This window comes from Canis lupus, chromosome 2 (assembly GCF_048164855.1).
Source record: "Canis lupus baileyi chromosome 2, mCanLup2.hap1, whole genome shotgun sequence".
NCBI classification, from domain to species: domain Eukaryota; kingdom Metazoa; phylum Chordata; class Mammalia; order Carnivora; family Canidae; genus Canis; species Canis lupus.
In genome coordinates, this window is record NC_132839.1 from 26,766,444 (window position 1) to 26,781,152 (window position 14,709).

Consider the following 14,709-nt stretch of genomic DNA (forward strand, 5'->3'; position numbering starts at 1 on the left):
TAGCACACATTATAGTGTATATTCCTGAAAAGTTTTATAAGTATTAAATTGCATGTTGTTATAACTAGTGCATGTACTGTAAAGGTAACTTGATAAATCTTGTTCATGATGTAAGAACATCCTTTCTGGGACGCCTGGGTGGCTCAGTGGTTGAGCATCTGCCTTTGGCTCAGGGCGTGATCCCAGGATCGAGTCCACGTCAGGTTCCCTGCATGGAGCCTGCTTTTCCTTCTGCCTGCGTCTCTGCCTTTTTCTCCCTCTGTGTGTCTCTCTCTCTTTTTTTAAAGATTTTATTTATTTATTCATAGATCACACCCTGGGCTGCAGGCGGCACTAAACCGCTGCGCCACCGGGGCTGCCCTCTCTCTGTGTTTCTCATGAATGAATAATAAAATCTTTAAAACAAACAAACAAACAAAAACAAAAAAGAAAAAACAAACATTCTCTCTATAATATCAATAGTCATATCTACTTTAATTGTTCTATAAATTCAGATTTTAAAAAATCAGACCTTTTTTGTTAACTGACTTTTTTGAAATGGTTTTTAAAAATAATGATGTATTTTACACACAGACATAGATAATTTACATATGTGTATGTATATGCATGCATATATAGGTATGTAGGAAGAGAGGAATTAGCTCTGAACTATAAAAAGTATTCCCCTTTTATTTATGGGTAGCTTGACAAACTTGTTTGCAAATTAACAATCCTGTTTTAGAAACCTTTTATATATCTTCCCATAGTTACTTTTTACGCTAATATTTCCTTTGGAGGAAGAGACTTAATCTCAAATTAAATAGCTAGATTATAGAAAGATTTGAGTAAAGTAATGTCTTTACTCCTTTCTCAGACTGTAAAGTCCTTCATTTACAAAGGATGGTTGAGAATTTGCTTTAATTAGACTCTTAAGTGATAGTACCTGTTATAGATGCCTTATTAGTTATATACTTAGTTGTCCTAGATTGTTAAATGATAGCATGTAATAGAATTTGTTCATGTGAATGGTAAAAATCTGTTTCTTTGTTAGATTTTGTAATTTTCACAAGGTAAATTTGAAGTAATTTTATTTGGTTGTGTGGTAATGACATTTTCTCAGGTTTTGAAATTCAATAGTTAAGCAGAGAAGAATCACTTCAGTGCTTATTGAATAGATTTATAACTAAATTCTGAATTACATTTTCAAACATGAAATTAACTAATACAAAATATTTTACTGTAATTCCAGTCAGTTTATTTATTTATTCTTTGCTCGTTCTACATAATCTGTGGTTAAAAATTTCTGTGCATTAAGCTTTTCTACATTTAGTAATGCAATTATTTGGGTCAAAGTGTGTAAACTTTTTTTTTCAAATTCTTGATGTATCTTTAATGCCAAGTTGATTTTGAAATAGTAATACCAGTTTACTGTCATCAGCAGTATGAGTATTCATTCCCTCACATATTTTGTGTTTAAGTAAGAATTTAAATTCCATTGTTCAGATGCCTGGGTGGCTCAGCAGTTAAGCATCTGCCTTCTGCTTATGATCCTGGAGTCTCTGAATCAAGTCCCACATCAGGCTCCCTGCATGGAGCCTGCTTCTCCCTCTGCCTGTGTCTCTGCCTCTCTCTCTCTGTCTCTTGTGAATAAATAAACAAAATTTAAAAAAATAAAATAAAAAATAAATCAATAAATCCCATTGTTGTTTAATATACATATCTTTGATTCACAGTGATGTTTAACATTGCCTACATTTTAAAATTACTTGTGATTGGGGTGCCTGGGGGAGCTCAGTTGGTTGACTGCCTTTGGCTCAGGTCATAATATCTGGGCCTGGGATCCAGCCCCAAGTCTGGCTCCCTGCTCAGCGGGGTGTCTGCTTCTTCCTCTGCCTCTCCCCTGCACCATTTGCTTGCTCTCCCTCTCTCTCTCAAATGGGTAAATAAAATCTTTAAAAAAATAAATAATTAGTTGTGATGTTTGTTACTGTTCCTGCCCATTTGGTGGTTACCGTTTTTCTTTTTCTATTGTTTCTATATTTAAAGTTTAATTAAAAGTATCTACCTCCCCTCTCCCCACTCTCACCCCTCCCCGCCCCCGCCCCCAGGCTGCACACACAAGAACCCTGACCAAAATTAAGTCAAGAAACAAACTAGGAAGAAAATGCTTCAGAAAATATTATCAGAAGTTTAATACTTTATCTAGCCAAATATGTTAGATTATTGGGTGGTATGAGTGGCACAGAGTTTATAAACTTCCGCTGGAGACGTGAAGCTACCATTATGATTGTTAATTAGAGGAGAATGCTATAAGGAAAGTTGCCCTCAGGTCTTCTGAAGGAGGTATGGGGATGTTTGCTCCTGATCTAAGGAGGCCATAAGGTTTTAATGCTTTGTTTAGGTTTTCTTTCCCTGTCTGTTACCAGTAAATCTTCATTTCTTAGTTCTACTCTTATTAATGTTTCTACCATTAGCTATAACTCTTGTTTCCTTATACTCTGTTTTTGTGGTTAGTATGTCCACTCTTATTTATCAAAAGTAGTTAAATTTTTAAAAGATCCTGAAAAGGAAAAAAGATGTTAATTTGAGATGTTATACACAGTTTAAATATTTATATATTCAGTATTTATTTTTAAATTTTTACTGTTCAGTAGAAATTGAATCCAAATAAAATGTTTTATGTTTGGTTATTTCATGCCATGGGGCAAGGGACCATGCCATAATTTACCTTCGTGGGTGGATAATTGTCACTCCCCACTCCCCTGGAGTCATCTGCGTTCAAAAGGTATCTTTTACTACAGGGCTTTTTCCCCAGAACCTTCTGGAGATTCTGGTGGCCCTAATTGATGTCTCTATTGGGGGCAGCTGATGGGAAATACACAGTACCTGTATCTGAAGTTAGAGCAAATGTTCTTGCTATTGTTGTGGTTCTGAGTGGTTCATCAAGAGCAGGAAGAGGGTGGATAGAAAGAACTGTCAAATGAGGGAAAGAATGTGACATTAGAGTCCAAAACGTGATTGGTAATATGTTATTGGATGTGAGAGAATTAGCCAAAATTATAACAATCATTGTTAGTTACTGTTTACTGTGTACTCTAATTCTTTCAACAATATTACAAGGAAAATATTCTCACTATTTTACAAATGAGGAAATGAAGACTCAAATTCTGTTTCATTTAAGGTGAGCACAGGTACTATAAACAGATAGAGAAGGTGAATTTAACTTTGGATGTGATCAATTTAAAAGAGAAGTATCTTGTTAGGAACTTCAAACTAATTTTAGAGAAGCAGGTTTGGAGCTTTGTAGAGACAATAGGGCTAAAGAGATAGATTTGGAAAAATCTTATGTACTGAAATGGTAGTTAAAGTATTGGCGATTTGCTGGTGATATATTATGGAGTCACGATGGCAAGAGAGTTAATGTTCACCTATGCAGTGTTCCCTGCCCCTCTTTCTGTAGCATAGATCTTGGCTGCCTGGAACCCTTAATTTTATTCAATAGAGATTATAGGACTTGTACATATGAGGTGGCATTATGGATAGGTTTTCTTAGCCCTATCCCATTGTATCATCCTGTTGGTAATGATGTACTGCTACAGCCACAGATTCTAAGGATGGGAAGATGCACACCACTTGGAAGATGCTTCAAATTTTTCATTATATAGTTTGAAACTCCTCTCCTCCATTGATTCTTTGCCCCTTCCAATACATTTTTTATAATTATTGTCTTACACCCACAGAGGAAGAGTAGAGATTATTGCTTTTAATTTCATTTATAAAGAAAGATCCTTTTTGTTACCCAACTAATTGGAGGAAAACATAGTAGAAATAGATTAGCCCCTTTAATATTGCAAAGAAGAGATTATGAGGAAGTGATTTGCTTAACTTTAAGGAATGGTGTTCATTGCAAGAACACAGCAGCAGTTGTGCTCTGGCCATGACTCTTCCAGAACCAAGAACCCCAAGCATCTCTGTTTCATACCCTGCCTCTTGCTTCTACTTTTCCAAGCTTGGTGGAACATCTTTATTGTTCAGCCTTTGACTTAAGCCTGGGTTTCTTGTCTACTGGCTTGGGCCCAGGCCTAAGATTTGACAAACTGCAAGGGATTACTTGGAGCCAGGTTCCTTCTCAGGCAGTAGGGTGACACTGTCACTGGCGGCAATCTTGAGGCTTCACAGTGTCTCCAGGAAAAATTCACAAATAATTCTCTTTTTTGAGGTGAGATTTGCCAAGATGGTCAGTGAATCATGTGATAAAGTTGGGAGTAGTTAGTGGAGGGAAAGGTTGTGTGAGATATGTGTGGTTAAAGAATGTGTGATAAGAATCACCCATAGGTTTTGTTTGTTAGAAACTATAGGATTATTCCAACTTGCGTATCCATTATATACTTTGATGAGCCAAAATTCCACAGAAGATACTGCTATCAAAAGGAGCATGTCATGTCCCTCATGTGTATTAGCGTAGAGAAAAGTATTGAGAAGCATGATCTAAGAGGTGTCATTACACTGGAAGAGGTTAGCGGATGTTTCTAGTAACATAACTTTTTATCTATGAGTAGTTTTAGCAGATGTCTGTCTACTGTCTTGTGGTACTTAGTAACTGCAGAGTAATTCTCTTTTTAAGTGTTTGACAATTTTGGAATGGGAAAAAAAACTAAATGGACAGAGCAGTTGAATCTGTATGGGCTTTCTCTTTTCATTACATGCAGGATGTTTTTTCATGAAAATGAAGAAAATATTCATTTTTACAAACGCTATCAATCTTTAACAATCAAAAATTCAGTTGGCAACAGAAATGGTGGAGCTCTACAGAATTGTGGTTATTATTACATTGTTTTGTTTACTGTAAACCTGGCTTAATATTGGTAAATATAGTGTAGCAGAAACTGAACTGTTGTGAGCTATCTGGGCATCAGTCCAAGATATCATTAAAAATACTGCCTCAGACTAATTTGGGTTTATGAATAATATTTTGTTAACAGCTCAACTGAAATTGAGCTACATGGTGTAGCTTAAAATTCTGAATCCACAAGATAATGAGAGTAGTACAAGTATAGTGCATACTTAATATTCTGTATTTGAATGATAAATTTATATGTAATTTTGTGTTAATCTTTAAACTACAAGTACCCAAATGCTTAATATGAGTTGATGTTTTTAAACTTTTCTTAATGCTGTGGTTTGCTGATAATTTGAATCATTGTAAGCTAATATATTATATTATTGGTTTAATAATCAAACCGAAAGAGTAAGGAGAAGTTGCCTGAACAAATATTAAAATGAGCTTTTAACACCCATTTTGGCATACAGATGTGCAAACAGCTCGAGTTTTTGTTAATATTCACCAAAAAGATGGAAGGACATAAAGTTGTCCAATTACTTAATTCACTTATTTTAATAATGAAAGATAATAACTTATACCTTAAAATAGATTATGGGGATTATTAATGTTGGCTTATAAATTATCAATTATATTAGGTATAACAAAGGGAATGAGGTTATAAGTGACATGATGCAAGAAAAAAATCTCTATTTAGATGTTTCTTTTCAAGAAAAGATATATTTGTCTTTTTTCTTTGTGTGCTCTTTTGCCTTAAGTTCTTTCTGAACAGATATGTATGGACTCCCATTGAAAAGATATAGGAAAAGCTGATTTTTTTTGTTACTGTTAATGTGTAGGATATTTTTGTAATGTAAAGGTCTGTGCATTATTTAAAGAATGAGTATTAAATACACCCCTTCTCAATAAATCTTTTATTCATTTTCTAGGTTAGCACTCTACGTATATGAATATCTGCTCCATGTAGGAGCTCAAAAATCGGCCCAAACATTTTTATCAGAGGTATGTTTTATATATTTTCCATATTTTATCTTGATATCTTACATAAGTGAAAATATTTTGTAACAATTATTTGAAAAACTATCATTACATATTATATAGTGAATGTTTGGTTATCAATATGTATAATATAGTCTTTGTAGATTTTTAGTGTCCCATTTTCATGCCAATAACCTTCCACTTAACTTTCTAGCTAGTTTTCCCCTTGTAGGAATAGAAACTAGTATTAACCTTGGCACAATTATCAAGAAGGCAAACTTGCTTAAAAAAAGACAAATGCCACCATAGCTCTAGTTTTAGCTGTAACTTATTTGGGCATTATTCATAATTTTGGAAGATATGGGTTTTTGTTTTTATTTTGTATGGATAATAGTGAATTGATGACTAAATTTCAGTTTGAAAACATTTTGATGATCTTATTTCAACTTCTTGTTTCTTTTCCTGTTTTTCTCCACATTTTTTAAAGTTTGAATTTGAGCTTTTTTACAATGGTACTTTCTCCTCTTGTCTTTTTCAATTTGTATAAAGGTGACAATGAAGAAGGTTTTATTGAGTTCTGTTATATGCCAGGCATATAATATGCCAAGGTGCTTTGTATTATCTTTAATTCTTTGAGACATTTGTAAGACAGATGGTATAATTCCTGTTTTACTGATAAGAACAATAGGGCTCAGAGAATTTATATAACTGGCTCATGGTCATGCAGCTTAGTGATTTTTGGAACTGGAATTCAAGCCTAGATCTATGTTTATTCCCGTTTCTGGTTTTCCCCCTAAATCTGTGCTGTCCAGTATGGTAGGCGCTAGCTTTTTTTTTTTTAATATTTTATGTATGTATGTATGTATTTATTTATTTATTTATTTATTTATTTATTTATTTATTTATTCATGAGAGATACAGAGAGAGAGATAGAGGGGCAGAGACACAGGCAGAGGGAGAAGCAGGCTCCATGTAGGGAGCCGGATGTGGGACTGGATGCTGGGACTCCAGGATCACACCTGCGCCGAAGGCAGGCACTAAACCACCTAGCCACCCAGGGACCCCCAGCCACTAGCTTTATATGGCTATTTCATGCTTGAAAAGTGACTAATCCAAGTTGAAAAGTGCCAAAAGTATGAAGTACATGCTGGATTTTGAAGATTTAGTGTGAACAGAAGAACATAAAATAACAATAATTTTAAAATTTTGATCACACATTTAGATGATAATATTTTGGATATATTGGATAAAATAAAATATATTACTAAAATTAATTTTACCAGTTTTTTTCTTTTTTAATGTGGTTCCTGGAAAATTTAAAGTTGCATATGCAGTTCTCATTGTGGCCTGTGTTTATAGTTTTGTGAGACAAGACTTGCTTGAAATAATATCTCTAGTCATCTAACTAATTTGACCCCCACCAGATCAGGGACATGACAGGCAACCCCTTGACCTTAAAGTGCCATGCTAGAGGTGTAACCTTCTTGAGATTCACTTGTTTCAAAAACAAATACAGAAGTAAACACACATAGTCCCTCCATCTTTTATATAATTAATTAGTGTATGTGAGCGTATTTGCAAATAAGGAATTTGGGAGGTATGCTTGGAATCATATAAGAAGTCAATTGTTTTACAATAGAATGAATATATACAGTGTAATTACAATTAGGTTTTAAAGTTTATTCAAACATTAGTTGAGTGTATTTATATCATTAAATCATTAATTAAAAGACTTCGTATTTCACTTTGCTACCCCATACTCACTGTTGTTAGAGGAAGTGATTGAGATTGCAAAAGGAATGCTCTTAATATTTGTATTCTTAATCACTGCCAATTTACAGTATATTTAAAAGAAATTAAAACCAGCTATGGAGATTGAAAAAAATTTTTAATGCAATTGAAAACTTGATGAAGCTTGATGAAAGGATTTATTGATCTCTTTCCTTAAATCAAGGACCATTTTGAATGGACTCAACTTGCTGAATCCTTGGGGGTTCCCATGAATATATTTTCTTACCAACAAGAAATATATTTTCTTACCACCATCTTATCTTAAGATGTCAGATGCAGTGATTCTTAAACTTTAGGAAAAAGAAAAATGTTGCTAATGCATTTAAGGAAGCTCAGCTGTTTTGACTCAAATGGATCATGTGGATTAAGCATGACTAAATTGAGATAACTAGGTTCTGTACTGATAGACTCTGAGCTGAATGGAAAATGGATACACAACATTTCTAGATCTATTTGGTAAAGATGTAATTTCAGAAGAGATTCACACTTTTCTGACAAGTATTTGCCATGATTTTATTTTCCCCAACTTCATCTGGAATACAAAACTGAGGATTTCTCTGAATTATCAGTGTGGTTCAGTTTCAGAAAAGGAATCAATTAAGCTGAAAACAAACTATTGTCACCAAGAAGATACAGTATTTCTGGACTTTGGAGATGAGTGTATGTGATTCCCAGAACTATTCTTTACTTTCTAGCTTGCCAAACTCCCCAAGTGGCACTGTGAAAATACATTCTAATTACTTAAATAACCAATATACCATTTTCTATATTTAGGGAATGGCTAGATTGAGGTGCAAGTTTCCCAAAATGTAAAAGAATAAGTTAGATCTATTTGGACTTAACATGGATAGACTTGCAAAACATTTTCAAGTAAAAGAAGCAAGCTAGAAAGAAGTATTCCATTCATATGGAAACCTTTGAACATAAAGGAACATGATGCAATACTGTATATTTTTGTGGGTACATATTTATGAGTGTGAAGTGTAGTAAAAGGTCTGAGAGAATATACATGTGAGGCTAGTTTCTGAGTAGGGATTTTAAAGGAATTAAAGGGGAATTTTATCCTTATATACATTATATATTATTTATACAGTTACTTAATAAAAATAATAAAAAATACAAAATTATCTCAATTTCAAAATGGAAGCCTAGAAGTAGAATCATGACAGGCCATTGCTGAGTACACCCTAGAGTTCTAAATAATTTCAGTTGGTTAAATTTCAATACCCTATAATCTTCCTCACACTAAGTTTCCACAATAACTAGCTGCTTGTATTTGTCTCTACATTCCATTGGCTTCTGTCATTTGGGCTTTACTCTGCCTGAAATCCCTCTCTACTTGAGTAGCTTAGATTTGGCTTTCCCTAAGAAGGCTTTCTCAGGGTTCCCCCTCTCTAGGCTGGCAGTGTACTCTTATTGAAGACTTTTGCATACTGGGCCAGCAAGCTTGGACTTTATCTTCTTGCAAAAGAGAGCTTTTTATGGTTTTTAAGTAAAAGAGAAACATTGTTTGGTTTGTACTCTGGTGTCTATGTGAATGGCAGTACCACTTCCCCCTGCCCCACAACTATGGTTAGTAAAGAAACAGAATGTAATCATTTAGACCTTTGCACCCTATTTAGAATTGTTTTTTTCTCTTACTTTCCCTTGGATCATACAGAAAACTTAAGGCTGCTAGGATGCCTGGGTGGCTCAGCGGTTGAGCATCTGCCTTTGGCTCAGGGCATGATCCTGGGTCTGGGAATTAAGTCCTGCTTAGGGCTCCCTGTGGGGAGCCTGCTTCTCCCTCTCTCTGTATCCCTGCCTCTCTCTGTGTGTCTCTCATGAATAAATAAAATAAAATAAAATAAAATAAAAAGAAAATTTAAGGCTGCTTATTGTAGAATGACTTTTCTTAAGTGGTTTGTGAAATAAAGGATCATCTCATCTGACTTCTTGTGAGTCAATCCCAGATTTTTTACCTAATTCAGGACAGTTACATAAGGAACTTAAGGGAAAGCTAGGAAGACCTGTTTATTTGTGTTGGGTTGTGATAAAAAGGAAATGATTAAGGTGGCACTAACCACTCAAATGCTCAATGTTTTTACCTTGGTTTAGAGCCAAGTAGAATACTTCTTCCCATTTTGGCATTATGGATGACTATGATGTTAATGAGCCCTTTTGAATCAAGATTTGCTGTGTTGGGCCACCTTCATGTGGGTTTACTTTATGGGTAAAGTTGTGAAAAGGTCAAATTGGAACTCTAGATATCATCTGAAAAAGTAAAAGTAAGATATATATCTCAGCAGCCCAGTTTCTCATTGAGTTTGGCCTTTTTCTTTTTCTTTTTTTTTTTTAAAAGAGTCTCCATACCCAGCATGGTGCCCAGTGTGGAGCTTAAATTCATGACTCTGAGATTAAAACCTAAACTGAGATCAAGAGTTAAAATGCTTAACCCATTGAGCCACACAAGCACCCCAAGGGTTTGGCCTTTCTGATAATGCCCTTGGCCTGGGCTATGAGGAACTGAACTGCTCTTGATAGCTTTTGTTATCAGCCAGAAGAATAGATCTCAGAACTATTAGCTCAACTGTTTGTTTGTTTGTTTGTTTTTCCCCTTAGTTAAAAGAGAGCATTGAACTAATGATAGAAATCAAAACATCTCTGTTCAGGTTATGTTAATGAGCTCATTGTTGTATCTGATTCATGACAGATTCTAAACCAGTACCTGAATCCCAAATATAGTTTCTATGACTTTGAATTTTCTTACCCTCAATAGGACAAAATAGAACATTTTTTAAATTAAAATTCAATTTATTAATCAAATTATTATTTCAGAGGTAGAGTTTAGTTATTCATCAGTCTTATACCTCAATCTTTTTTTTTTTTTAAGATTTGTTAATTTATTCAGGAGAGACACACACACAGAGAGAGAGAGAGAGAGAGAGAGAAAGAGGCAGAGACACAGGCAGAGGGAGAAGCAGGCTCCATCCAGGGAGCCTCAAGTGGGACTTGATCCCGGATCTCCAGGATCAGGCCCTGGGCTGAAGGCGGCGTAAACCGCTGAGCCACCAGGGCTGCCCTCATCAGTCTTATATAATACCCAGTGCTAATTACATCACGTGCCCTCCTTAATGTCCATCACCCAGTTACCCCATGCTCCAAAATTGAATATTCTTTAGAAATAGTCTCCATGTAGAACTCTTCCTCAGCTTTATCTTTTATTATCTTTTATTTATCTACTATATTCTTTGGTATTCAGTAATTACAAACAGAATATTAAGAAATCTTTACAATTCTATATCAGTTTTGTTATTTTGAATTCATTAGAAACTCTCTTTTTTCTGATTATCTCAATTGCAAAGATAATTCCAACTCATTCCTGAAATTTTGCATGGTATTTGTCATGCCTTGGAATGAGACTCGGTGACCTTAACAAATATAATTAAGAATTAGATTAGGGGCAGCCTGGGTGGCTCAGCAGTTTAGCGCTGCCTTTGGCCCAGGGCCTGATCCTGGAGACCCAGGATCGAGTCCCACATCGGGCTCCCTGCATGGAGCCTGCTTCTGTTTCTGCCTCTCTCTCTCTCTCTCTCTCTTTGTCTCTCATGAATAAATAAATAAAAATCTTTAAAATAATACTGAGATTTTTTTCCTTCTTAAGAATTTTACATTGTTTATATTAATAGCCCTTATTTGCCGTAAATTAGCCAGTAAGTTAGCCAGAAGTAGAAGCTTAAAAACATCTAACAGATTGGTTCTTCAAATTTTATTAGGAATGCTATCTTATTGAACCTCAGAGACTCCAAAGTTCTATTTATCTTTCACTGAAAAGAGAAAAATAACAATTTCTTAAACAGTTTCTTGAACTTTAGTTTGGAAGCAACGTTGTATGGTAGGTAAGACTTTGGGTTTGAATTATCTTCTACATCTTATTTAGTTACTGAATTTTCTTAATTATAAAAGGAAGATAATTGTAATGATACTTTAAAGTTGTGCTGAGGTTTAATGGGTTGGTACTTATAAAGTGCTTAGAAGGGCCTAGCATGTAATACATACTCAAAACGTTAATTTTAAACTTCTTGACCAATTCTTTTTTACCTTTTGTAGTTTCTATACTGGAGTACAAATCTAAATATATGTTCTATGTGTACATATATACTCCAAATATCTGTCACTTGGATGGCCTGCAATCCTCCTATTTCCTGGGATTACTTTTCCTATCAAAACAGCTCCAGCTCTATTCCCTAATACTACAGCTTCCCACTTGTCCCCTCTAACATCTCCAGGGCGTACTAGGGAAAGAGGGGGCTGGAGGTTTTCTTGCTGTAATTTCTTACTCCCACCAAGTATTACAGCCTCACTGCTTCTCCTTATAGCTGCTACCTGTTCTTTGTCTGAAGTTTCATGTTTCTCCAATAGCCTCCAAGCTTCACTGAGTCATTGCTTTTGTGTATAAAAGATTCTTACTGAAGATTAGAGGGAAACTGAATGGTATTCAGCCTTGTACAGTACAGGCAACAACATCAACTTGAATATTAAACACAACTATTCTTAAGTTTTTTGGTCTCCTTGCTATGGGAATTTCTTACTAGCAGTTTACCTGAGGGCTCCCACCTGCCTTCTGTCTTGTTGCCTCCTTACAACTTCTCCGACTGTCTCCTTTTCTGAATCCCCCCAGACTCCTCAGATGTCTTCTTCCTGGGATATTATCAGCAGCCTTCTGAATTCTTGTTATTTTATTATGTGACAGATTAAGCATTCATTCTCAACTTTCCAACCATTCCTAGGGGCCTCTACCTTTCTAGGCCAAAAAATAAAAACAAAAATAGAAGGGCTCCGTCAGGGAGTTTTCCCAATAAAAGACATCATATGCACAAGTAGGACGTGTATCTCAGCAGCCCAGTGTCTCACCTGGACGTAGCCTTTAAGAGGACTTCTACCTTCTAGAAGAGAGCAGCGCCTACTCAATAATACTTCCTGTGATTAGGAGATGAATTCTAATCTGTGCATCTACTAAGTTCTCCACTAGTCTCATGTAGCTATTGAGCACTTGAAAAATGGCTAGAGTGAATGAGGAACATTCACTCTTAATTTTAAACTTAATTTTAAATGTACAAAACCACATGTGACTAGGGGATACCATGTTGGATAGCACAGTATTACATTATCTGCTTTAAAGTATGATCAGATTTTTCTTTCTGTTATATGTCTATTCAGTTAATTTTTAAAATTAAAATGTAATTCTCCTTCCTTTTTTAACATTTAATTTAGTATATAGATGCATCTATGTACATGGAAGATGTTAGAAAATTAGCAGGAATGGTAGGTTATATCTAAATTAGAAGGCTTAGGAATTTTGTCTAGGAACAAACGAATACATAGGTATACAGGTTCTTAACACAGGAACTATCTATCCGTTTTTGGTATTAACATTTTTTGAATATTGGTTCTCAAGAAGTATGAAAGGATTTAGGAAAACTCTGGAAAGTTTGGAGCCTATGAGCCTCCAACTTCCTGCTGTGCTATTGGAGATGCTGTGGAAGTGGATCTGGATCATTCAAAAAAGTCCCACATAGACAAGCCTGGAACTTCTGAAAAGGAGCTGCTGACATCCAGAACTGTCCAATGCTGTAGCTGCTATAGCTACTGTAACTACTGCTGCTACTGCTGCTGTAAACAGCAACTATTTCACTTTGGAGCCAGGGTCAGGAAGCTTCTCTTACTCTTGCCATTTCATCTCCAGCTAGTATCCTTCTGATGGCAGAACTGAACAGGAAACCAGGAAATGTCCAGCACCTAGTGTAGAATGGACAAAGAAGGGTGAATGTAGGGCTGAGAGATAATAGGTAAATTACCGGTAGACCTCACCGGAAGTAAATAATGATGTAAAGTTAAGCAGGAGGGTACCTGTATTTGTGTGTGTATGTATATTATTTTTTCTTTATTTATACAAGTACTAATTTATTATACACACTGTTACATGCTTTGATGTTTGTTTCATTTGTTTGACTTCAGTTGTTTTATATTAGCTCATGAAACTTCATAATTATTTTTATGGTGGTATTTTATTCTATGAAATGTGCCATGATCTATTTCACCAACCCCCTACTAATGGACATTTAGGTTGTTTCTGGTCTTTTGCAATTATAAACAGTGCTTTACTGAAAATTGTTATGTGTATAATTTTGCACACATGACCATATTTATAGGATAAATTCCTAGAAGAAGAATTGCTATATTAGATAGTATGAGTTATTTGTAAATTATAATTATCATTTATAAACTATATGGCATGTCTTACCAATATACTTTTTGTTCATTCAGTGTTTGGCTCTCCACCTACATAGAAATGCTGGAAATGCGAGGTCATATTGTAGAAACACAGAGTAATCACAGACAAGGCCCTAAAATGTAGAATATGGCAGTGGGAATGGGCATTGAGATTTATCTGTAAGTTATAGGAGAATACAGCTTTTATCTGGGGAAATGATAGAAGGAAGGGAGGTGGAGATTCAACAACAAAAAGCTCTAGTATGAAGAATACATATTGGAGCTGGGGGAGTAGAAGAAGGAAAAATAGAATAGAGAGAGAAATCGTTTGCCTAGATATCATTCGGATACCCAAAAAAGCCTGAAGCCCATGAAATTCAATACAACAGAAAATGCCTTTTCATAAATAGAAGAATTGTTTCTATAATGACTATTGATATTTAGAGATATTTTCAGGCCATTCCCTAGCCATATCTATCATTAAAACATATTTTGCTAAAAAAAATAAACTACATAGAAAGATATGAATCTTCCTTTACCCTTTTCCAGAGATAATAGTTTTAAGTTTGGTATGATTTCTTTAACATATATATACACCAAATGCACACATACATATATACACAATATTTTTCTTTAGTAGAGAAGGTTTAGGGGCACCTGGCTGGCTCAGTTAGTTAAGTGTCCAACTTGATTTTGGCTCAGGTCATGATCTCAGGATTGTGAGATTGAGCCCCATGTCACGTTCTGTGCTTGGTGTGGAGCCTACTTAAGATTCTCTCTTTCTCTGCCCCTTCCTCCCTCCCATAAAAAAATCATTAAAAAGATAAAGGTTTATACTATATATATTGTTCTCTAATCTTCCAAATCTC

The 14,709-nt window shown here is 35.1% G+C and overlaps 1 protein-coding gene across 9 annotated transcripts in view; it reads left to right on the forward strand.

Moving 5' to 3' along the window:
• SSBP2 (single stranded DNA binding protein 2) overlaps positions 1-14,709 on the forward strand; it is a 302,263-nt gene that overhangs the window by 88,465 nt on the left and 199,089 nt on the right. For 8 of the 9 annotated variants that reach the window (XM_072793451.1, XM_072793481.1, XM_072793462.1 and 5 more), the window contains one exon: positions 5,749-5,821. The exons of the other annotated variant lie outside the window; for it this stretch is intronic. Coding sequence is in view for 5 of the 8 variants with exons in the window: in XM_072793414.1 (XP_072649515.1) it covers positions 5,749-5,821 (73 nt within the window). In the remaining 3 variants the exon portion in view is untranslated. The remainder of the gene's footprint in view (positions 1-5,748; positions 5,822-14,709) is intronic. 9 annotated transcript variants of the gene reach the window in all.